Genomic DNA, 25621 nt, shown 5'->3' on the forward strand with positions numbered 1-25621 from the left:
TTTCTTACCACCTATGCATACCTCCACACATCTCATATAATGTGGGTCTCGAGAATATATTGTTTAACGAAAGGCTGTTGTTCTGTCTTGGCTATTACTACTAAACCCTTACATGCTTGTCTTTAACGCCATCAGTTGAATATTATTTGATATTACGAAATACATATATCTCAGCAGAACTAAACCAAATCAAGACAAACTTTCAGTGAGGGTATCCATAGTGTCAAATGAAAAAAATTTTCGACGATTCTTTTTTTTTATTTCTTTAATTTTTCATGTGCTGGTGATGCCGCGTCTACTCACTGGCAAACACATCTCCGACAAACAACTAATAATAAAGCTAATGTGAAGATCAAATAAATTGTGCCTTGTTTATTGGCAATATGACCGTCCCTAAATATATGTTTCAGAGCATGATCTCACATCAAGAAACATACATAAACGTGTAGCACATGAAGAATGGATTAGAACCTGTGTTTTGCCACTTACCAAATTTTCCACTCTCAACACAACCTCTCAACCTTGATATTTGCTTAGCATGTTAAATTCGTCTCAAGTGTCAAACCTTGAACAAACATTTTCCCTGCATGTTACATTATGCTATTTCCACCTTAAGCTTCCATTAATTGTTATGCGTGAACATCTTTTCATACTAATACAACACAATAAATTATGTTCAAATGCTTCCGTAATGTGAAATTACTACACTAATTCTTCTGTTAATTGTTCAATAATACAGTTCAGCAACATTGGCGCACAAACACTTCCAACAATCATTAATGACTTCCAACACAAGCAACAACAGATTCATTGAAAAGTTAAGATAACTTAGTTTTATATGAGGACAACACACAGCCTAACCAATATCCAAATTACCCATCAAAATCTTTTGTTATGTGTGTGTGTGATTCAATTAGGGATGATGTCTGATTTGTTGTTAAACTCTTATTAATTTCACAATCTCTAGTTTCTTCTTCCTTTATATCATCATTATCATCGTTTAACGTCCGCTTTCCATACTGGCATGGGTTGGACGATTTGATTGAGGTCTGGCGAACCAGATGGCCGCACCAGGCTCCAGTCTTGATCTGGCAGAGTTTCTACAGCTGGATGCCCTTCCTAACGCCAACCACTTTGAGAATGTAGTGGGTGCTTTTACGTGTAACCAGCATGAGGGCCTGTCAGGCGGTACTGGCAACGGCCACGTTCAAATGGTGCTTTTTATGTGGCACTGGCAACGACCTGGCTCGAATGTTTTTTCATGTGTCACCAGCACAAGTGCCAGTAAGGCGACGCAGGTAATGATTACGCTTGAATGGTGACTTTTATGTGCCATCGGCACGGAGGCCAGCTTGTCGCTCTGGCAACGATCACACTCGTATGGTACTCTTAGCGCTCCACAAGCAACGGATGCCAGTCATCGAATTTGATTTTGATTTCACTTGCCTCAACAGGTCTTCGCAAGCAGAGTTTAATGTCCAATGTAGGAAAAGTATGCATAAGTGGACTGGTTACACTCCTGGCATAGGCCACGAGGTTATGGTCTCACTTGGCTTGCCAGGTCTTCTCAAGCACAGCATATTTCCAAAGGTCTCAGTCACTATTATTGCAAATGAAATCCTTCTGTCAGTTTGTTTGAGATCCCACTGCATTTTTCTGAACTCTTTGTTTGTATTAATGAGAATTAGTGTAATTTCTGGCATAGGCCACATGGTTATGGTCTCACTTGCGCTTGCCGAGTCTTCTCATGTACAGCATATTTCCAAAGATCCCAGTCACTAGTCATTGCCTCAGTGAGGCCCAATGTTCGAAGGTCATGCTTCACTACCTCATCCCGGGTCTTCCACAGGTTCCCTCAATGGCTAGGGTGTGGAACTTTTTCACAAGGCTATCCACATCGATTCTTGCCACATAGCCACACCAGCGCAGTCGTCTCTCTTGCACACCATATCTGATACTTCTTAGGTCCAACTTTTCTCTCAAGGCACTAACACTCTGTCAAGTATGCACACTGACATTACACGTCCATCGAAGCATACTGGCTTCATTCCCTGTGAGCTTACGCATGTCCTCAGCAGTCATGGCCCATGTTTCACTGCCATGTAGCATGGCTGTTCGTACACATGCGTCTAATATATATATATATATTAATATGACAACAAAAGAATGAAAGAGACCTCAATATTATATAAAATAGAGGAATTTATCTATAAATATAATATGTGACAATTAGTTGGTTGCCATAATAAAACTCAGAGTTTTGGATACTGGGGCTGAAGTCTGCTCCGGCATTTCATCAGTTATTAAAACAAAATGCTATGAAAAAAAAAACCTTTGAATAAAGGGAAATTACTCCAATAGGCATAGTGAAAGTAATACTTCATTCATAGAATCTGCATATGCACACATATACACACATAATTCTCCAATAGATTGCATTATTTGAGAATGGAATCTTGCTCATTTCTTGATTGGCTTCATCACCTCACATGATTTTAACCATCTTTCTACAAGCAGATAAGATAATCAACTTGACTAAAGAAGGCAATTTTGTTTGTAGTGCAATCATTTCGGCTATCTCAATAGACACGACTTGAGCCTTTTCAGAAGCATTCATCCTTTTCCCAAAATAGTTTCATTGTTTAGATTGCTGTTCTAGCAGTCTTTGGAAATAATTCAGATTTTTACAATGAAGACGAGTGTTTAGTTGTAAAATGCCTTTTCAACTTGCAAGACAACATGCCTTCATTAGACATCTTTTCACCACAAACAACATACAGCGGAAGAGGTTGATCCTCGTTGCCAGTCCAATGAAACTCAGACTTTAAATAGCTATTGCAATATTTATGATTGGGTCAAGCTTTCACATTATTATCACTATGCTTAGTTGCTTTTGACAAACATTCACTTTCAGATTCATAATCGTCATCGTTATGCTTCCTCTTAAACTTTTCCATTTTATGGGTAATTTAGTCTGTTAGTATGAATTGTATTGCACAAAGAGCACAGATTACTAATAGAGTCAAACTGAGACAAATGACCAGTGAGCTGTGAAAAGTGACAACGTATCACAATATTATTGGACTCTTTTGAGAAGTCTTTCAAAATTAATTGTAAAGATGAAAATTCTCGCCCCTATATCAATGAAAAAAATTAAAATATAGCCGCACTGAATATGTCCATAAGACGTCAATTTCTAGGATAGACTGATGCTAATTTAGTTCTTATCTTTATGAAATTTCAGATTCAAAATTGAATAACACTGTAATACCATTACTAGCCTAAATGAATGACTCAACCACCTCTTATTCTTAGTTTAGAACTTAGTATTTAGTTTTTTGCCACTTAGACATTTCTATATGAACTTTCTAGTGAATTTCGGTTTGTATTTTTCATATTTTCTCAAGGCGCACCTTATTACATCTTGCGGTGCACAGTTTGGGAACCACTACCTAGTCCAAAGACAAATTTAACTCTTCCCCTTTGGGAGGTGGAAAGCTGTTACAGTCATTGGTTAATTGGTCAGCAGAGAATAAAAAGTCTAGCGTTAATGAGGACGGGTTATCTCCTCTAGACCAGCTATTTGGAGAGGGGAATAAGAGATGTATCACTTGGCCTGCTAATGGATCGTAAGGACTCTTCTGGGTTTAGTCAGCAAATGAGGAATCCCATGTTTGGAGCTGGTAGTGCTTGAACTGGATGCATGTGTGAAAATTTCTTAGCGAGTACTCAGCAACCCAGGTCTCAGGGAGTCTTTGAGTATACTAGCATGCTCAGCTATGCAGAACTGGCAGCGCACACTCCCGTTGATGTGGGGGACCTGGCCATTCTAAGATCTTCCACTTGATATCGTATGGGGTCGCTTCATTTTGAGTCGCTACACATGGCTGACCAGGTATGGAAGCAAAATCTGGAATCAAAAGGCCTTAAAGTTAACCTAGTGAAGTTGTTGTTCACAAGAAAGCAGAAAAGACTCTCTCACTTGCTTCCTTGCTCAATATGTAGAAAAGGAGTAGGAAGTAATTCCATTTGTTGCACCCAGTATAAGCTATGGACACATAAAAGGTGCAGTGGAATCACATGTAAATTAACAGAAGTCATCTTCATGTGTGGCAGATGTGCAGGAACAATACACACTCAGGACACACGGGAATTAGACTCTCTCAAATGCCCAGGAGGCTCTCTTGAGGTTGTAAACAATTTCTGTTACCTAGGTGACTAAGTTAGCATTGGTGGAGGATGTTCTGAAAGGATTGTTGCTAGAATAAGAATAAGAATAGGATGGAGGAAGTTCAGAGAGTTATCACCTCTGCTGGTAACAAAAGGACTCTCTCTCGGAGTGAATTGCATACTGTATGATGCTTGTGTACAAATGGCTACACACCATGGTTGTGAGACATAAGACTGAGAGGAAAGTTGAACATAAGAGGAATCAGATGCAGCATGCAAGAGAGTTAGTTTGGACATGTGATGCGTATGAATGTAGACAACTGTATAAACAGGTGCCAATAACTGAAAGTGGATGGCACCTGTGGAAGAGGGAGACCCAGGAAGACATGGAATGAAGTAACAGGACCAATCTCAGAATGTTGGGCCTCACAGAAGAGATGACAATGGACGAAGATGATTGGCGATTGGTTCTTGAGAAAACCCACCCATCTCAGCGGAATTCTGCTTTAAGCACCCCATACAACCACTCATAACTTCTTTTATTTTTGGAATTTTCAGAAAATACATGCGAATTTGTATTCTCCACATGGGAATTCATATGACTATAAAAGAAAATTTGGGCTAATGCAGTTTCACACCTCTCCTTGAAAAATGCATTTTTTTAAAAATATCTTTTTTGATTCCTGCATTTTAGATGTCAGAGATTATGACTATGCAAAAAAGAAAAATTTAATTCCCCTGCCTCACACACGCACACACACAATTTAACATCTTGAACTTTTTCCAAATTTTAAAAAAGTTTTCGAAATAAAAAAATTACTAAAAGAAATATTTTAAATTTTTAAAAAATCAGTTTAACATAGGGATAGTCCAGATTTTTGGCTTAAATCCTTGCAATAAACCATTAAATGTGGAGAAATATATTGAAAAAACATCAATATGTCAGAGTGATAAGAAACAAGGAAGGTATCAGGTGGTCATGAGATGTGTTAAAAATAACAATGAAATAGCCCTTAAATCTATTCTCTTAGATTTTTTACATAATTGTATGACTTCCTGTGTGTAGAACACAAATTCGCAAAAGTTTCTGAAAATTACAAAAACTTAAAAAGTTATGAGGGGTTACATGGAGTGCTTAGAGCATGCAGTGGGACTGAACTCAGAACCCTGCCAGCCTCGTCTGGCACCTGTGTCGGTGGCACATAAAAAACACCATCCGAGCGTGGCCGTCTGCCAGCCTCGTCTGGCACCTGTGTCGGTGGCACATAAAAAACACCATCCGAGCGTGGCCGTTTGTCAGCCTCGTCTGGCACCTGTGTCGGTGGCACATAGAATCACCCACTACACTCTCGGAGTGGTTGGCGTTAGGAAGGGCATCCAGCTGTAGAAACACTGCCAGATCTGACTGGACTGGTGCAGCTTTCGGGCTCCCCAGACCCCAGTTGAACCGTCCAACCCATGCTAGCATGGAAAGCGGACGTTAAATGATGATGATGATGATGATATAGATATGTGAACATAATCAAAAAGGGTAATAACATAGGTTATTATTACCAGTGGCCTAGCACAAAAGACGAATTAGTCATTAGACAAAATATTATTCATGTAGAAATATAATAAAAGGCTCCCAAATAAGCACTAAGCTTCCTTATTTGGGAGCCTTTTATTATATTTCTATATATATATATATATATATAGATAGATAGATAGATAGATAGATAGATAAACTTACTTGATATATATATATATATATATATAGATAGATAGATAGATTCATTTGAATATGGTACTTCAGTTGAGGCACCAGAATTTAGTACGGTATTATCCATACAATTTCAAAGTAAGGTGATTAAAATCAAAATAAGCAACAAGGATATTCAGAGGTAATACAATACGATCGTTTCATGCAACTTCATTTAATTCAACTCCATTTAATTCAAAAATGCAATCATTACATCATTTTAAAAGCAGAGCAATCCTCAGCTGCACAGAGACATAGAATTTAATAAAATCAAAACAGATGGGCACATTAGTATAATCATACCTGAAATCTCCAAGAAGTTAAGGAGATAGACAAAGAGCATGCTGCCTTCACTCCAGCATAGCAGCTACTAAGGCATCAAGAAGATATACATTGTTACAGACTCTGCTTGTCACTGATTTTTTGTTTTTATGGGGTCAGTTTTAATTTATAGGTTACTTTATCAAATCCTTGTATATCTAAGGCTGATAGAACAAAGGGGCAGTATCTGTTAGAGGTAGGGCTGAGGGAGCAGACAGAAATCATAGTTGGTACAATCATAAAAATCAAGATTTATTAGAAGCAATATCATGAGGTTTGGTAAAGGAAAACTTAAAACAAGATGTTAGCTGACAATTATCATGTAGTACTAAGTTAAAATATTTTAAACAATGTTGCTTTATTGTTGTCTGAGAGAGAAAATGAGATGTTAGAACATAAAATATATGCATATACACTCATTCACACATTACTACTTAATCTTTAAAACCTACTACGGTAATATAATTAACTGTGTATAAAATGAAATGACTCCTCTAACTGTATGCTTACCAAAAACACTGAAGAACGTCATGTAAAAATAAGAGTTGCTCCCCTTGACATATTGCTTCATCTCTGTTAACTTTTTTCAAACTTCGGACACTGGTAGAATGTGTCATATAAAACATCTTATAAAACATCTTAGCGTTTTTGAGAAAAGTTCATATTTACGAAGTTATTTCGTGTGAAAGTTGTCGTATTTCAGTAATTTCAACCAATCAATGATGTGTATTCAGCTGAATAAAATTACTGCCATTGTTTGTCAACAACAATTATCGGTGGTGTATATTTCGTTTGTCATTGTTATTTATGACATCGTTCGTGCGTTTGTACTGGTTTTAGCTTTAAGGTTTTAGGGTTAGGGTTGGGGTTTTAGGTTAGAGTTATGGAATAAAATGAAAAATGAAGAAATTGGAGGGGTAGGGGTATGGGGGGGGGGGGGGCAAAACAAGTCTTTCCGAAAATAGTAGCTGAAAAACAGGAAAACAAAAACTAAAAGCAATAGAAATGCTCGAACGATTATAGTGGTGCCATGAAGTAAACATGCTTCAGATACACTCGTTTATTCATACGAACATAACTGAGATGAAATATGTCAGTAATAAACGAAATATACACCGCCACAAGTTGTTGTTGACAAACAACTGCAGTAATTTTATTCAGCTGAATACACGTCATTGATTGGTTGAAATTGCCGAAATACAAGAACTTTAACACGAAATAACTTCATAATTATAAACTTTTCTCAAAAATGTTAAGAGTAAAAGATGTTTTATATGACACATTCTACCAGTATACGAAGTTTGAAAGTGTTTAGTTACAAAAAAATATTTTCTAAATCTGCTGGTAAAGATCCTATATATATATTATATTTGTATATATATGTATTATATATATATATAATATTAATTAGAGACAAAACCACTAATATGTGTAAGCCTTTGAATAATATATTATCCTTATGTTAATCTTGCTGTTTATGTAGTGATCTATTTATCGTATTTTTCTTTGTTTTTAGTTATTAAATAATTTAGATATACTTTGATAAATAGATAGGTTTCGATTTAAAATGGTTTAGGTTTGTTTAATAATAGAATAATTTTATATACGATAATATTCCCATTCATAAATTTGTTTATAGTAATGATAGTATTTTTTAATAATATATTACTAAGTAAGGATTATTCCTATATGTAGCTGAGTATCTGTGTCTTCTGGATTTGTCCCTCCTCTGTGTTAGAGTATTGCAGTGTGAATACGGTTATGTATGAATGATTGATTGTATGTGTGTGTGTGTGAGTATGCATTATTAATGTGTAGAAATATTGTCTTTATGTATTTTTGTATGTATAAATATATAAGTGTGTGTGTGTTTGTTTACATATTTATATATGTTTATTAAATGCATATAGTATATAGAATATATATGTGAGTGTGTTTGTTTACGTATTTATATATGGTTATTACATATATATAGTATATAGTATTTAATATTTTACTAAGAATGAAATGTTTCTATAAGTTTGTTGTTGAGTATCTGCGGCTACTGGATGTTATATTTCCTCTGTGTTATTATCATGCTGAGAGAATTTGTTTATGAATGAGAGATTGTATGTGTGTGTGTGGGAGTATGAATTAGTAATGTGTAGAAGTATACGGCTAAATTATAAATTTATCTTTGTCTATATGTTTATGTGTATGTATAGATATATATATGTGTGTGTGAGTTTGTGTATGTATTTAGATATGTTTATATACATACATGGATATTTGTGCATGAGCAAGTGTGTGTATATATATTTTTTATTTTTTGTTTTTGTTTTTTGAAATTAGCTATTTCATCTTTAAATATGAGAATTTAAATACTAGGTTTCATTATATACAATCGTTTATAGAGGTTATTTTAGTTCTTGATTATATATATTTTCATTGATAATTTTATATTTTATATATATTAGTCATTTCAAATTTATATCTTAAAAATATTGATTATATTTTAGGTCTTGAAAACCACCTGATGAATGTCCATTGAAGTGACAAGAAACGATCGTAGTGGATATCTTAATTAATCTTAATTATATTTAATTTATATAAAAATTTTTATGTATTGGATTAAGTCTTTCTTTGTTTGATTTGCATAATAGTGGTTTTGTCTCTAATTAATATTATATTATATTTTACTATAAAATTGGATTCAATCATAAATCTGATTTTTCCCTGTAAATTTGGATTTATTCCCTAATATTTATTATCTCTCTCTATATAAACGGCAGTTTGTCTGTGTGTGTTTCTGTGTGTCTGTTAGGTTGTACCCTCACCCTGACCACGGCTTTCAACCGATTCTGATGAAACTTGACACACACATAGCCCAATGTCATAATTCAAAACTAACGCAGCGAAAATTTTGAAAAGTTCCCCCAGTTCTGAAAAAAATTGATAAATTCGACATGGGGTCGAGAATTAGAAACACAAACCACAGACTGTCTAGGGGACGCAACTCCACCATTTTAACTCTCAAAAATAAATTTTTTCCATCTTTTTGCTATTTTTTGGCTATAACTCTCTAAAAATGCTTTATAGTTATTTCCCTTACAAACCCGAGCAACGCCGGGCGATACTGCTAGTTATATATATATATATATATGTGTGTGTGTGTGTGTGTGTGTGTGTGTGTGTATTATATTATATATATATATATATAATATATATATATATATAATACATATATATACAAATATAATATATATATATAGTATCATTGTATATCATCATCATCATTTAACGTCTGCTTTTCATGCAAGCATGGGTTAGACTATTTGACTGAGGTCTGGCGAACCAGACTCCAATCTGATCTGGCAGAGTTTCTACAGCTGGATGCCCTTCCTAATGCCAACCACTCTGAGAGTGTAGTGGGTGCTTTTATGTGCCACCAGTATGAGGGCATGTTTGGTGGTACTGGCAACGTCCACACCCAAATGGTGCTTTTTACGTGCCACCTGCACAGGAGCCAGTCCAGTGGCACTGGCAACGACCTCGCTCAAATATTTCACATGCCACCAGCACAAGTGCTGGTAAGGCGATGCGGTAACGATCACACTTGAATGGTGTGCTTAACATGCCATCGGCACGGAGGCCAGCTTGTTGCTCTGGCAACGATCTCACTCGTATGGTACTCTTAGCGCTCCACTAGCAACAGATGCCAGTCACCGAATTTGACTTCGACTTCGATTTCACTTGCCTCAACTGGTCTTTGCAAGCAGAGTTTAGTGTCCAATGAAGAAAAGGCATGCACAAGTGGACTGGTTACACCCTAGCATAGGCCACATGGCTATGGTCACACTTGCGCTTGTCGAGTCTTCTGCAGCACAGCATATTTCCAGAGGTCCTGGTCATTAGTCATTGCCTCAGTGAGGCCCAATGTTTGAAGGTGATGCTTCGCCACCTCATCCTGGTCTATCTCTTCCACAGGTTCCCTCAACTGCTAGGGTGTGGCACTTTTTCACACAGCTATCAACATCCATTCTCGCCACATGACCATACCAGCGCAATCGTCTCTCTTGCACACCACATCTGATGCTTCTTAGGTCAAACCTTTCTCTCAGGGCACACTGACATTACACATCCATCGGAGCATACTGGCTCAATTCCTTGCAAGCTTACGCATATCCTCAGCAGTCATTGCCATGTAGCATGGCTGTTCATACACATGCGTTGTACAGTCTACCTTTTACTCTGAGCGAGAGGCCTTTTGTCACCAGCAGAGGTAAGAGCTCTCTGAACTTTGCCCAGGCTATTCTTACTCTAGCAGTTACACTTTCAGCACACCCACCTGACTTGGTCGCCTAGGTAACGGAAGCTATCAACTACTTCTAGTTTTTCTCCCTGGAATGTAGCGGAAGTTGGTCTCAGAGCATTTTCAGTGTTTATTGCTCCTGAGCATTTGCCACATACAAAAACTATCTTCCCAGTTAGCCTTCCTTTGACATTGCTGCACCTCTTATGTGTCCATAGTTTACATTTGGTACATCTTATAGAGTTTCTACCTACGCCTTTTCTACAGATCGAACAGGGCCATCTACCTGAAGGGATTTGTGGTTTGCCTGCCTTCCTACTTATTAGGACTTTGGTTTTAGCTAGATTGACTCTAAGGCCCTTCGATTCTAATCCTTGTTTCCACACTTGAAACTTCTCCTCTAGTTCTGTTAGTGACTCAGCAATTAGAGCAAGGTCATCAGCATAGAGGAGCTCCCAGGGGCATCCTGTCTTGGATTCCACCGTTATTACCTGGAGGACTATGATAAATAGGAGGGGGCTGAGGACTGAACCTTGGTGGACCCCTACCTCTACCCGGAATTCTTCACTGTACTCGTTGCCAACCCTCACCTTACTGACAGCGTCCCTGTACATGGCTTGCACGACTCTCACTAACCATTCATTTATCCCTAGTTTCCTCATTGACCACCAAATAAGGGATTGGGGGACCCTGTCGGAGGCTTTCTCCATGTCAATGAAAGCCAGGTAAAGGGGCTTATCTTTGGCTAGGTATTTCTCCTGCAGCTGTCTAACCAGAAATATAGCATCAGTGGTGCTTTTTCCTGGCACGAAACCAAACTGCATCTCATCCAAACTGACTCTTTCCCTAATCAGTTGGGCTATGACCCTCTATGTGACCTTCATTACCCGATCCAAGAGCTTGATACCCCTGTAATTATTTGTATCTAAAGCGTGACCTTTTCCTTTGTAGCAGTTGACTATTATGCTGCTACACCAGTCATTGGCTATGACTCCTTTGTGTATCACCTGGTTAACTATACGGGTGACCAGGCTAATGCCGACACTGCCAGATATTTTGACCATCTCTGCAGTAATTCCTGATGGGCCGGGGGCTTTCCCTGTCTTCATGCTCTTAATTGCTTTAACTACCAAGGTACTGTCAACTCGGATAGCTGGTCCCTCTGTTGGGTCGACAATCAGCAGACTCTCTTTCTCCCATTCATTTTCTTTGTTCAGCAAACTTTCATAGTGGCATCTCCAAACCTATCTCTTTACAGCCTCATTTAGTGCAAGAGAACCATCATCCATGTGGATACGTTTCTCTCCTACCACATCACGATTCTCTCTCACACACTGTCTTGCAACACGAAATACCTCAAGTCTTTGGTCCTCACGGTGCAGAACATTGGCAAATTTTTTCTTATCTGCTTCCCCTCTGGCTAACTAAACCTGTCTCCTAGCTTCTCTTTTGGCAGTCTAATATGATTCCCTGCTACCATCATTCTTCCAGTCCTTCCAAGCCTGTCTCTTTTCTCTAATAGCCCTGTCTACAACATTGTTCCACCACCACGTTATTTTGGGTTGAGAGGGGACTTTGCACCAGCCACAGATCTGGTCAGTGGCTCTCAGCAGGTTGTCCCTTAGAAACCTCCAGTTGTCTTCTACCCCATGTGAAGCTATATCCCCTTGTACTTTGTCAAAGGCTTCAAGTAATATGTCCCTAAGTCTCTGTCCATTCGCAGGATCTTTAAGCTTCCAGATCCTTCTTCTCCATGCTGGTCGTCCTCTTAGTCCTGATCTAAAGTCACTAACTACCAATTTATGTTGTGGGGTACATTCTTCACCTGGGAAGGTTTTGGCATTTATAAGCAGCCATCTTTCCTTTTTCCTGGCAAGGATGTAGTCAATTTGGCTGGTATGTCAGCCTGATTGGTAGGTGACTAGGTGGCTGGTAGGTTTCCTGAAGTTAGTGTTGCAAACCATAAGATCATTTGCATCGCAGAACTCCAGCAGGCTGGTTCCCTCCTTGTTGCAGGAACCATAACCATAGTCTCCATGTACACCATGGAAGGCCCCAGCATGTTGTCCATTGAAGTCACCAGCCACAAAGAGAAAGTCTCTGTCATTCTTCAACGAGGTAGTCTGCAGTAGGGTGCCATAGAATTGGTCTTTCTGTCCATCAGGTAGCCCCAGCTGAGGGGCATAGGCCGATATGGTTGCTAATCCATGATGAAGCACTAATCTAATCTTAAGTATTCTGTCGCATACTCTGATTACCACAATTACCTTATCTACCCATTTTTCAGCGAGAAGTATTCCCACGCCCCCAACCCAATATATATATATATATATATTATGTTTGTATACATACATATATATATATATATATATTAAGTTTGTATACATATATATTATATTATATTTGTATATATATGTTTATATTATATATATATGTATGTATATATATATATAATATATATATATATGTATGTATAAGAGGGAAAAACTACCTCGCTTGGCAACAGGTGGGTGTTGGCGTCAGGAAGGGCATCCGGCCGTAGAAAACTTGCCATACACATAGCGCTGTGTATATGTGTGTATATATATATATATATATATATATGTATGTATGTATGTATATGTATGTATATATATATATATATATATATATATATATATATATATATATATATATATATATATATGTATGTATATTTGTGAAAAGAAGTCCCATAAAATTCATCAATTTATTTAAAAATGGAAGATACAAGTTGTTAAAATGTATAAGAAATTTAATTCTTGCAGATGATCATTTTGTACAGAGATATAAAAATTATAATGCAAATTCATGATTGAATAAAATTACATTAAATTGATTTAATTAAATATATCAATGTACTCTTCAGTGCAGGAAGTATAAATGAAAATACAATGAACTTGAGAAAGAAGATAGCATAAAAATTGGATCTAGGAGATGAAGTAAAGCGGTATTAAAGACGTTCCCTCTATAGATGAGTATGGAAATTAGATATTTTAGCTCCAAATTAGTAGTGTAGAGCAAAATATGTCTAATGTAAAGACAATCCTAGGTTTGAATTGAAATATGGACTGACCTTTGAAATCGTTAAAGAAATTTTCAATACATAAGTTTATCGTGAGGAGATGGTATATAAAGAGCTAATACCAGATAGTTAATGTAAACAAATGGTAGAAGAAATAGAGAGGTAAAAAGGGTTAAAGATAGAATATGATGTATAAAAGGGACTTATGTTTGCATAAAAAATAATATTCATTAGTATGTATTAAACAGAATGCAGAAAAATAAGTAAAGACAGAAAAATAGTCGTTACTATTTCAAATAAAATAGTATATACTTGGTGTGACTTTAAAGAGGTAAAAAGTAAGATTGAAATAGAGAATAAAGATAGGAATATAGAAAAGATTTTTTCTGATGGTAAGGTATTGCATGGAAAACTAACGTCAGAATTAAGTTTCCTAGGGTAACATTAAGCTTCACCATGAGTTTGGTGAAAATTGATTGCAAGTTGCGAAAACTACAACAGAAAATGTGTTGCATATAAAAAGCTTAGATTCTTGACCCCATGTCGAACTTATCGATTTTTTCAGAACTGGGGGAACTTTTCAAAATTTTCGCTGCGTTAGTTTTGAATTGTGACATTGGGCTATGTGTGTGTCAAGTTTCATCAGAATCGGTTGAAAGCCGTGGTCAGGGTGAGGGTACAACCTGACAGACACACAGACAGACAAACTGCCGTTTATATATAGAGAGATTTACTGATATAAGATGGTTATTCAATATTAATCCAAGGTTATCCATTATCATATCTATGTACCCCTATATATAATAGGTAATTTATTATTGATCAAAGGTAATACAATTATATCCTCTTAATTAAATAAATGTTAAATCAAAACCATTAATATCGAGATGGACCACATAAGTAGTTAAAACTAAACAAACAAATATGCAGTCCACCCGTTTCCTATAAACCTGTATAAATACAACAAATACCTTAATCGAATATAGGTTGAAGTACATAAGTAAATATATATATGCATATACATATATACACTCATATACGTACATAAACATTCACATGCACACCTGCATACAGTCCTATAAATAGCCACACATATGCAAAATATACATATACAATATACATACAAATACTCATATATACACAGACATGAACATTCATACATACACACATACACATATACACTCATATACCCACACATAAATATACATACATACATATACATAAATATATACATATATATAAATACATACATACACACACACACATATACATATATACATGTATACATACATACACCCAACTTGAATAGACATATATACATATCCGCATACATACAATCACACTTCTTAAATAGACATAAATACATATCCATATGTACACACACACACATTCAACAGCACATACACACATGCACGACTACACCTATATATATATATATATATATATATACCTACACACACATATACATACATTCAACAGCACACACACTCACACCTATACATATATATATATATATACTTACAGACATACACACACACATAAATACACCCACGCAACATATATAAGCATTCATATACCCCATACATTTACCAGCACACACACACACATACATACATTCAACAGCACACATATATACACACACGCCTAGGCACACCTGCACCTATATACATATAAATATATAAACATATATACCTAGACACACACACATATATACACGCAACACATACAAGCATTCATATACCCAAATACACACTCCTCAGACACATATATATACACATCTGCATGCATACCAATATACATCCATTCATCAACCCACACATACGCACAAGGTATTACATCCACATATATACACACAGACCTATACATGTATGCGTACACACACATAAACATACATATACATACAAGTATATACATACATACACAAAAGTATGTACATATAATCATACGAACCCACACATATGTAAACATACACACATATATGCGCGCACATACATGCGCCCATACATACACGTATCCACACACACATACACATGTGTGCATACGCATACATGCGCTCACACATCCATGCACACTCATACATTTACGCATGCATACAAATACATGCAAGCACATATACACAGGAATGTACACATACATATGGACATATTCATACATTCATATTTTGCCATCATCCCTTCCTTTCTCATTCATACGTTGCGACGGAGAAAAACACAAGAGTCTTATTGTAGTACGATTATGTTAGGGACTTTATCGTATGTCACCGGTATCTTTATAGTGAGGGACATGTTATCGATGACACCGTTTACTTGGTATGTTAGTAACTAATTAATTTAATTTAATTATAATCGTATGTAATAATTAACACATCGTAAGGTAAACGTTAATGTTTGTGATTAACATAATTTTGAGTTCAGTTAATTGTATCATGTGTAGTAGTTATCTCATAAATGTCAGAGCAACGTTGATGTTTCAGGATCCAAATGAAGACTAATTGCCTTCCTTGGTCCTTCACTCTTTACTTTGCCTTCCTTGGTCCTTCACTCTTTACTTTGCCTTCCTTGGTCCTTCACTCTTTACTTTGCCTTCAAATCGAAAATACGTATTATTTGAATTACCACTACAACACAGGTTACTCTTTTACTCTTTTACTTGTTTCAGTCATTTGACTGCGGCCATGCTGGAGCACCGCCTTTAGTCGAGCAAATCGACCCCGGGACTTATTCTTTGTAAGCCTAGTACTTATTCTATCGGTCTCTTTTGCCGAACCGCTAATTTTCTATTAACTTTATTTGGACTGTTCACAGAACGAGCATAAAAGTTATCTCTTCAATGTTATTATGGTTAATATAGGGCGTAACAAATATCTATTACCTATTACAGACTTCCCTTTAATAACTGCAAATACTAATTTTTTGAAGTTATTACCCTGGCATCGTTGAAACGAAAACATTTCTTAAAATAAAAAAAAGGGGGGGGGGCAAAATGAGTAACTTAGGATTTCTCGTTATTTTCTCCCTGTTTTTGCAAAGCATTCTTTCGATATCGATATTTTATCTCTCACTCCTTCCCAGATGTTTTGATGGCGTGTTCAGTAAAATCTGTGCAAATATTGCAACATCTTTAAGAGTAAAGATTGGTCAGCATAGTTGTTGTTGAAGTTAGTTCGAAACACAGGTGACATGTCCTTTTTTTTTTTTCAAGAACTTTTTCTTCAACTTTGAACCCGATTTTAATTGAGGTTGCTAATAAAATATCTGAATAATTTTTGGTGTTTAACAATCAATATTCTTTTCTCTACTGGATTCCAAGTAAATTTTTGATAATTTTCATGATGTTTAAAATTAGGTAAAATGAGTAATGACTAATTTCAATAATTTCTCTTTAACTGTATGATCGTCAAGAAGCTATGGAGAATATTTTATGTCGGGTTCCGTTAATTTCATATCGTGTGCCATTGTCCCCTGATCCTCTTCATGTTGCTTTTCTGATCTTTCGGATGTCTAGGGATGGATATAGATGTGTATGAGCCTGTTTTCTGGAGAACTGAAATGGCAAATTTACCTTATCTTGGCTTTTTACTTCAGCCAAATTTGTTTTTTATATGCTCAAAGAGAACGGCGATAATTTTCTGAATTAGTGTTCAGATTATGTTATAATGTTTTTAATGCATTCAGGGAAAGCCATTTGCTTAGCTGATATAGTTTTTGTAAGGTTGTAGACATTTGTAAAAAATATATTTTGCCTCAACATCAAAGATACAGTAAAAACTGCTCATTGTGCCCCACCCGCTCCCTATTTAAAAGTAATATCTGTACAGGCATACCTCAACTTCAATTGCAACTTAACTCGAGAAATGAAATAAAATGAAAAATGCCACAGCTTGGTAAGATGGATGATGGATATTTGGTTAGGCTGTGTGTTTCCATATAAAAATCAACACACTATATAAAGCTTCCAACAAATCACGTTAATTTATATAAAGACATTACGGAGATTATTTTCCGAGTATATTAAGCTGAATATTAGGAGTGTGTCTGTACTGAGAAAGACAAGAAAATAAGTCTTATCTAATGAGAAGCTTATCTCCTCTCTGGATTGTCTTTCAAGTGCATGCCAAATTATGACCATATTTTGGGTGGGAAAAGAACCAAAAATAAAAGGAAAATAAATACATTTACCTGATTGGTGACATCAGAGTGCTTGATTGGCCAGAAGTGGAGGCTGGAGGGGAAGCCTTGACATCCAAGTCGAAGGAATTGATTCATCATCAAGCATTTGCAACTCTGACCATTGACTTTCAAAGTGCAATAAGAACTTGTCTCGAGTGCCTTGAATGTTTTTTTTTTCTTCTTGTCATCCAGGATAACTCTATAAGGAACATAAACACCATGAACAGCCCCTATAATTTTAACAGAGTGCATATATGCAAAAGCTTGCTGCATCTTATGCCTTAGTTCTGGTCCCAGCTGCTGTGTCTCATCTTGTTATTACTGTTGATGAAGCTCCATCAACTCTTCTTTTATGAGTGGGTGCATATCAACATTAATTAAGTGTCAAGATTCTCCTCCTCCAAATCCATGTTCAATTCTTTTGACAATTCCACCAATTCTTTGTTTACTTCAGAAGTGTTAATACCCTTAAAATCATTCACAAATTGAGGGTACAGTTTCTTCCAAATGGCATTTCTGTTTCATTCTTCCATGCTTTGCAAGTATCATATATCTTCCAGAAATTATATAGAGTGTGGTGCCATCCTCCATTTCTGATGCTGCTACTCCCTGCTTGAGTATACACCTTTGGTAGTAACACTTGGGCTTTGTTGCAGTAGAGAGGTGGCATTAGACAGTAAGTGTACGACTGTGATATTAAGAAAAATGTCAATGACATTTTGTGGGTGGCTAGGAGTGTTGTCTAAAATAAAAATTTGCTCTCATAACAGTAGTTTTTTGACTGCTGGAAGAAAGCGATTGAAAAACCAATCTTCAAAATTTATGACTCTCACCCAAACATTGGTGTTTGACATCCATATAACATGTTTTGGGATATTCCTAGTGCTTTTGGATTTGCGGCATGATAAATTTAGAAAGGCATTAACTTACAAGCAGTTGCTTCTGACATGAGAGTCATAATCTTTAGAGACCTTAAAACTAGGTATAAACTTAGCTATGAAGGCCCAGTTTGGTATTCTTTTCTAGAAAAGTTAGTTTCATCTACATCGAAAATTTGCTGAGGAATAAAGCCATTGTCTGCAATAATCTTCACTGAAGTGGCATGAAACTTAGCCACTGCTACTGTGTCCACTGATGCACTTTTGCCTTGGACTGTAACATTCAGAAAAGTGAATTGCCTAAACCATCCTGAAGTGGCCTTCAAATTCTTTGTCATGCCTTCAGGATACTTCAACAAAGTGCTCTCTCTTGAATTATCATCTGGCATATAAGGATACACTAATGAGTTGCCATTGAAACCACAGGGAAAGAAGCTGCTCCATTTCTCCAATGATTTTGCCTCTTTCATTGGTAATTTTGGTGTTCTTCAACTCTGGAGCAATGTCTTGGATGTAAGTTAAAACCCTTACCATATCATGAATAATTGTAAATATCATTGTCTGACATAAGCCATCGGCATGCACTATCAGTACCATCATTTCATTTTTTTCATAGCATTTGATCATCACCAATGTATCCTCCAAAGAAATAGCATGGCACTTAGGGCCACCAGTACTAGGAGCTTTCTTGGAGAAGCATGGTGCATGAAAAAATCCACAAATTTATATAGTCATCACAAACATGCTTGCGTTGATTGTGCCAGTAAACATGGTAATTCAAAAAAGGTCAAAAGTTTGTGATATTTGCAGAAAAAGGAAAGTGAAACTTCTAAGGAAAATTCCTTTTTGGCTTGTAAAAGCTGGTTTAAATGGTTTAAGAAGTGCATGAATTTGTACAACATAAAACTGACTGGTGAAACTGTGAGTACTGACATAGAGGCTGCTACTAATTATCCCAAGCAATTTGATGAAAATGAATGCTGAAGGGTGCTACACACTAGAACAGTATAGAATGTTGATGAAACTGCACTTTTGTGAAAGCACATGCCTGCTACAACTTTTATTTCTCAAGAAGAAAAATCAACACCAGGATTTAAAGTTTCCAAAAATTGTCTCACACTTCTTTTAGGAGGAAATGCTGTTGGTGATATGAAATTAAAACCCCTACTTGTGTGTCACAATAAAAACTCAAGGGCTTTCAAGAGTTACACAAAGCTTAATCTACTTCTGATTTGGCATTCAAATTAGAAGGCATGAATGACTAAGAGCCTTGGTCACTTTCAAACAACTTATGAAAGCAATTGACAGAGAGGGTAAACCTACAGTTAGAGATTTCTGGGAAGAAGTTCAAAATAATGGATACTGTGGGTAATATAGCTCATGGGATGAAGTGAAACCTTTAACTTTGAATAGTACTTGGGAAAATATAAGGCCAGACTGTATCCCCAAGCAGAGAAACTACATCAAATTCAGAAAGATATTGTGACACTTGCAAAGGATTTAGTATTTGAAGAAGTCAGAGGATGATGTGATTGAGTTGCTAGTATCACAGAGTGAAAGTTTATCTAATAAGGAGCTGGTGCTGTTAGAAAAAGAACAAGCTGAGAATACAGGTGGAACAATGGAAGTTCCTCCTAAACCTCTAAAATTGACTACAAAAATTATTGCTAAAAGTATTGGCATTTATAGAGGAAGATCTGCAAGTTTCTGCTGATAATGATCCTAATTGTGAATATAACATAAAAATTAGAAGAGGAGTTTATAATGAGCTCTATTCCTTCACTGAGCTGTACAAAGAGATGATGTTTTATAAACAACAAACAATTTTGGATAAGTTCTTCATCTCTTAAGCTGATGTTGGTGATAAAGATAGTAAATAATATCTACCTACACCCCTCACACAGCAGTTAACATCTTTTGGGGTAAGGATGTACTCTTATGATATGATTCTTATTAATTCCCTAACATATGATATGTTTTTGTGATTTTTACGTATGTACTTATATTCTACTGTGTGAGTTTAGAAATTGTTATTTTTCATCTTTGAAGGTGATTGTGTTGCTTGTTTCCTGTTGTTTTCTTGTGCTTTTTTGTCAAAATTGTCTTTAGGAACACAATCTCACTTGATAACATGAAAACCAATAGGCAAACTAATTCCATTTTATGGTATCTTGCGTTACAGTCAGATTTTCAGGAATGCATTATTTGCATAAAGCAAGGGATTCCTGTATGTATGTATGTGTGCGTGTGCACGCACGCATACTTATAACATGCATATTGAACTCCTGTATACATGTACTCGTGCATTTTTTTTATCCAACATCTGTCTTATCTAATCTTATACTGTCATGTCTTTTCTTACTTTGCAGTTGTGCTAGCACTGAACTATTACAACCTGTTGTAGAAGAACAGGGATTCCTCCAGAAAGGTTGTTGCCATTCATTTATGGATTCTGTGTCTACATTGCATACATTAGCCATATCCACATTCATTAATGTAGAAACAGAAGCATTTTTGTCTACAATACTGACTGGGAGAGGATCCATTCAGTAATAAACATTATAATGGTAAGTAGAAAATATATCTGCATTGTATATTTTCCACAAATGTAAATCCATGGGATTTAAGACAAGAAACTGAGCCATAATAGACACCGACATGTCTCAGTTTTTAAGAATTCTTCAAGAATTAATATGGAGGACATTAATGAGTTGGACACTTCTACCATAACTGTTTTTAACAATGTAGACGCAATTACACAGACATTCAATGGTGAGAAACCATTAGCAAGTGAAACACTTAACAAGAAAACATCGGTAAGCAGAAATATTTACTGTGAAATCTGTGGGAAATCTTTTGCCTCAAACAGTAATTTAACAAAGCACAAACGAATCCACAGCGGAGAAAAGCCATTTCAGTGTGAGATATGTGGGAAAGCCTTCACTCAAAATTCTCATCTTGTTGTTCACATACGAAGTCACACAGGAGAGAAACCATTCCGCTGTGAAGCGTGTGGGAAATCTTTTGTTTCTGACAGTGATTTAACAAGACACAAAGTGATACACTCTGGAGAAAAACCATATCACTGTCAGATATGTGGGAAATCTTTTACCAATAATTCAAATCTTGTTATCCACATACGTAGTCACACTGGAGAGAAACCATTCTGCTGTGAATTGTGTGGGAAATCTTTTGTTTCCAATATTCATTTAACAAGTCACAAAAGGATACACAGTGGAGAAAACCTCTGTTATTGTAAAATCTGTGGCAAATCGTTCGTTAATAATTCAAAGCTTGTTATTCACAGAAGTAGTCACACTGGAGAGAAACCGTGTCATTGCGATGTGTGTGGCAAGTGTTTTGTGTCTAACAGTAATTTAACAAGACACAAACTAATACACAGTGGAGAGAAATCCTTCCACTGTGAAATATGTGGCAAGTCTTTCGTCTCCAACATTGTTTTAACCAAGCACAAACGTAGTCACACAGGAGAAAAACCATTCCAGTGTGAAACGTGTGGGAAATCATTCTCTGTCAATTCCAGTCTTGTAGTTCACAACCGTAGTCACACCGGAGAGAAGCCTTTCCACTGTGAGATATGTGGGAAGTCTTTTGTTGAGAATTCTAAACTGACCATTCACATACGTAGTCACACTGGAGAAAAACCATATCGCTGTGAAGTGTGTGGGAAATCTTTTGTTAATAATAGTGATTTAACAAAACACAAACGAATCCACACAGGAGAGAAACCTTATCATTGTGATATATGTGGGAAATCTTTTAAGACCAACAGTCACTTGAAGGCACACAAACGAATCCACACTAGAAAGAATCCTTTCAACTGTGAAATGTGAGAAATACTTTGCTTACAAATCTAAACTTGTAGTCCACCAACATACACTCATTGGAGAACATTTATCATGGTGAAATATGATGGAAATTGGAATTATCATTTTTCTCAATGTACTCTCATTTAAAAATAACCCTTCCACTAAAATATTTTGGAAAGCCTTTTCTGTAAATTACAAATGTCATCATCATCATCATCATCATAATGTACACTTTGCTATGTTTGCATGTATCAGATGGAATTCATTGAGGCATATTTTCTGTGGCCAGATACTCTTCCTGTCACCAGCCCTCACCTGTTTCCAAGCAAAGTAACATTTCCCATTGACTGGAAACAACTCCATTTGTGTGACTCTGATGGTTGTTTATAATCATCATGTGATGTCAAGATAGGAGTAGAAACTATCACACACGTGTGATAGTTTCCATCTACCAAATCCACTCAAGGCTTTAGTCATCATGTGGCTGTAGCAAAAAAAACACTTGCCTAAGATGCCCTGCAGTGGGACTGAATCTAAAATCATGTGGTTTTGAAGTAAACTTCTCAACTATGCAGTCATGCCTGCACCTTGTTAAATGAATTTAGACTGGACATAGAACTATATCAGAGTGAGATAATATGTGAGGAATCATTCAGTATGAAGTTTACATTTTTAATCCAGTGTTGAATACAGACTGGAGACAAAGATTATTATTGTGACATATATTAACAATCACTCTTTGAATTCTAGTCTTGTAATCCATAAATACACTTTGAAGAAAGACCTATTCATTGTTATTTGTCATTAAAGTTTCTTACAGAGACAGAATCTCATAAATCATGACTGGAAAGACAAAGTAAAATCTTATAGATATGAAATTATACATGGTTCACCTACCAACCACATTTTGGACAGCAAACTCTCTAGGTTGAAACAGTCCATCTTAACAGTCCTGGACAAACACGCCAACCCCTTCCCACCCAACCTCTCCAAGACACAAATCATCACTTAAAAAAACTGGTTGGAAAACCTAGTCTATGTCTCCCCTCTGACAAAGACAGAGAATTTTATCTCATTATACCACACACATATGACAATTTAGCATTCCAGCACCTTAACAATATCTACACCAGAATCACTGGGGTCACTGCAACCACACTAGAAGACCTGATCAACATCTGTAATCAGCGTAAATTCCCAGCAAGGATAAAAAGGAACTTCACCATGCGCAACAATAGAATGCCTACATTTTACCATCTTATTGAGATGCATAAACATGGACCTGACCTCCACATCAGACCCATTGTCTCTGGCATAGAGAGACCATTCTACAAAATCTCATGGCTCCTATCCTGAAACCCCTACTGTCAACTTTCCCAGGTTATGTCAACAGCTCAGACGAGGTCATCTAACAACTGCTTTGTCTCAAACCCGACATGCTCAGACACAACAGGTATACTTTCAGTTTAGACCTGGTCTCCCTATACACCTCGGTTCTCACAATTGACCCAATCACAGAATGTGTTGCCTCCTTGGGCCTAAACTGCTTCAGACTTACCTCCTCTGACATTCACCAGCTACTATCAGTTATAGTCACCAACACACTTCAATTTCTTGGACAACACCTACAAAAAGGGTTCAGGCCTGTCAATGGGGTCCTGCCTCTCGGGCCTGCTCACTATTGCCTATTTAGACTGGCTGGAGCATAGGGCACTCAGCACCTGCCATGCATATACCTTTTTTCACCAGGTTTGTGGACAACATTCTCGTGCTCGCCCCATCCCAAAAAGATGTCTCCACTAAACTGGAGAAGTTCAATAAAATGGACTAACATATTAGCTTCACCATTGAACACCCTAACAGTGATGGTTTTCTCTTCTCGCTCGACTTTTGGCTAAACATCACGGATGAGGGGAAAATTGACACAGTACTCTACAGAAAATCCGCTTGCTAGGACCTCTTCGTCTACTGTAAATTGGCTCTCTCTATCAAGGCCAAGATGAATTATGCACATAACAAGATCACCCAGATATGCAAAAGATGCAGTGACCACACCAGCTGGGATGCTTATGTTACCCAGTTCCTAAAGACACTTGGGGCCAACTGATATCCTACATCCATTTCTAACTTCATACAAAAATATAGGCCAGCTAAATATCACAGGAATCTCTCTAAAGTTTGTTTCCTGAAGATTCCTCACTGCAATGAGAAGACCATCTTGGCCGTCTACAAGGCTATCTGCAGGGAAGGACTCAACATTTGGTTGGCCCATTCAGGACCGTCCCTATGCAAACACCTTTTAAGGAAGTGGTCATGTGCAGTACAACAGCCCTGCACACTAACAAACTGTCCCATTCGCAACTCTAACGTGTGCTTACATATGTGCGAAGTATACTGAATATGATGCTCCAACTGTGACAACCACTACATTGGTAGCACAACACAACCGCTCCATGTCTGAATTAAGGAGCATCTCACCACCAACATGTCCTCCTTCTGCAAGTACCTGACCAGATGTGGCAACACCACTAAGGAAATAGATGCCTCCATTCTAGCCTCTGAGAACAAACACTGGCAATCTCTCTATATATAAAACTGAGAATGTGTGTCTGTCTGTATGTGTACATGACTAAAACTCAAGAACTACCCAACTGATTTTATTCAAATTTTACACATGTATTACTCAGGGTCCATGGAGTGTCATAGGCTAAAAAAAATGTTCAACTCCTTGCCTAATGTGGGCCCAGAGCAATCTCTTAGACTGGTTCAGTATTACGTGTCAAAAGTGAAAAAATAACATCTATATTTTAATGTGATATAATATTGTTTCATTTTTATTTTTTCACTTTTTAATATTGTTTCACTTTTAATTCTAATGTGATAACACTAACATCATCTCATTTTACACATTTACCATTCAGTTACCAGTTACTATTTATCATAGTAGTTGCAAAATTGTAAGGTATTTACAGTTACATATTAACCCTTAAATTAACATTTAATACATGTGCTTAATCTATATATATATATAAAATTCTTTGTCTCTCTGTCTGTAATCACAAGGTAGATATGTGATAACCTTTTCTTTACCAAACTTGATGTTGTTTTATGTATATATATATATATATAACTAATGTAGGATAAAAATTTTTTTTCGGGAAAAAAATTTTATCAATGG

At 36.5% G+C, this 25621-nt stretch overlaps 1 protein-coding gene and 1 long non-coding RNA gene across 2 annotated transcripts; both read left to right on the plus strand.

Annotated features, from left to right (window-relative positions):
• Positions 1–1004: 1004 nt before the first annotated feature.
• On the plus strand, positions 1005–23727 carry LOC118764565. Its single transcript, XR_005000387.1, has 3 exons — positions 1005–1047; positions 16023–16026; positions 23606–23727. It is a non-coding gene; the product is annotated as an uncharacterized LOC118764565 (long non-coding RNA).
• LOC115215123 (zinc finger protein 726-like) lies at positions 15825–23612 on the plus strand. The gene is made up of 2 exons (XM_029784297.2): positions 15825–15875; positions 20983–23612. Exon 2 carries the CDS (start codon positions 21307–21309, stop codon positions 22465–22467), a length of 1161 nt encoding a protein of 386 aa, XP_029640157.1. The 5' UTR covers positions 15825–15875; positions 20983–21306; the 3' UTR covers positions 22468–23612.
• Positions 23728–25621: the final 1894 nt, after the last annotated feature.

This window comes from Octopus sinensis, linkage group LG8, assembly GCF_006345805.1.
Source record: "Octopus sinensis linkage group LG8, ASM634580v1, whole genome shotgun sequence".
NCBI classification, from domain to species: Eukaryota; Metazoa; Mollusca; class Cephalopoda; order Octopoda; family Octopodidae; genus Octopus; species Octopus sinensis.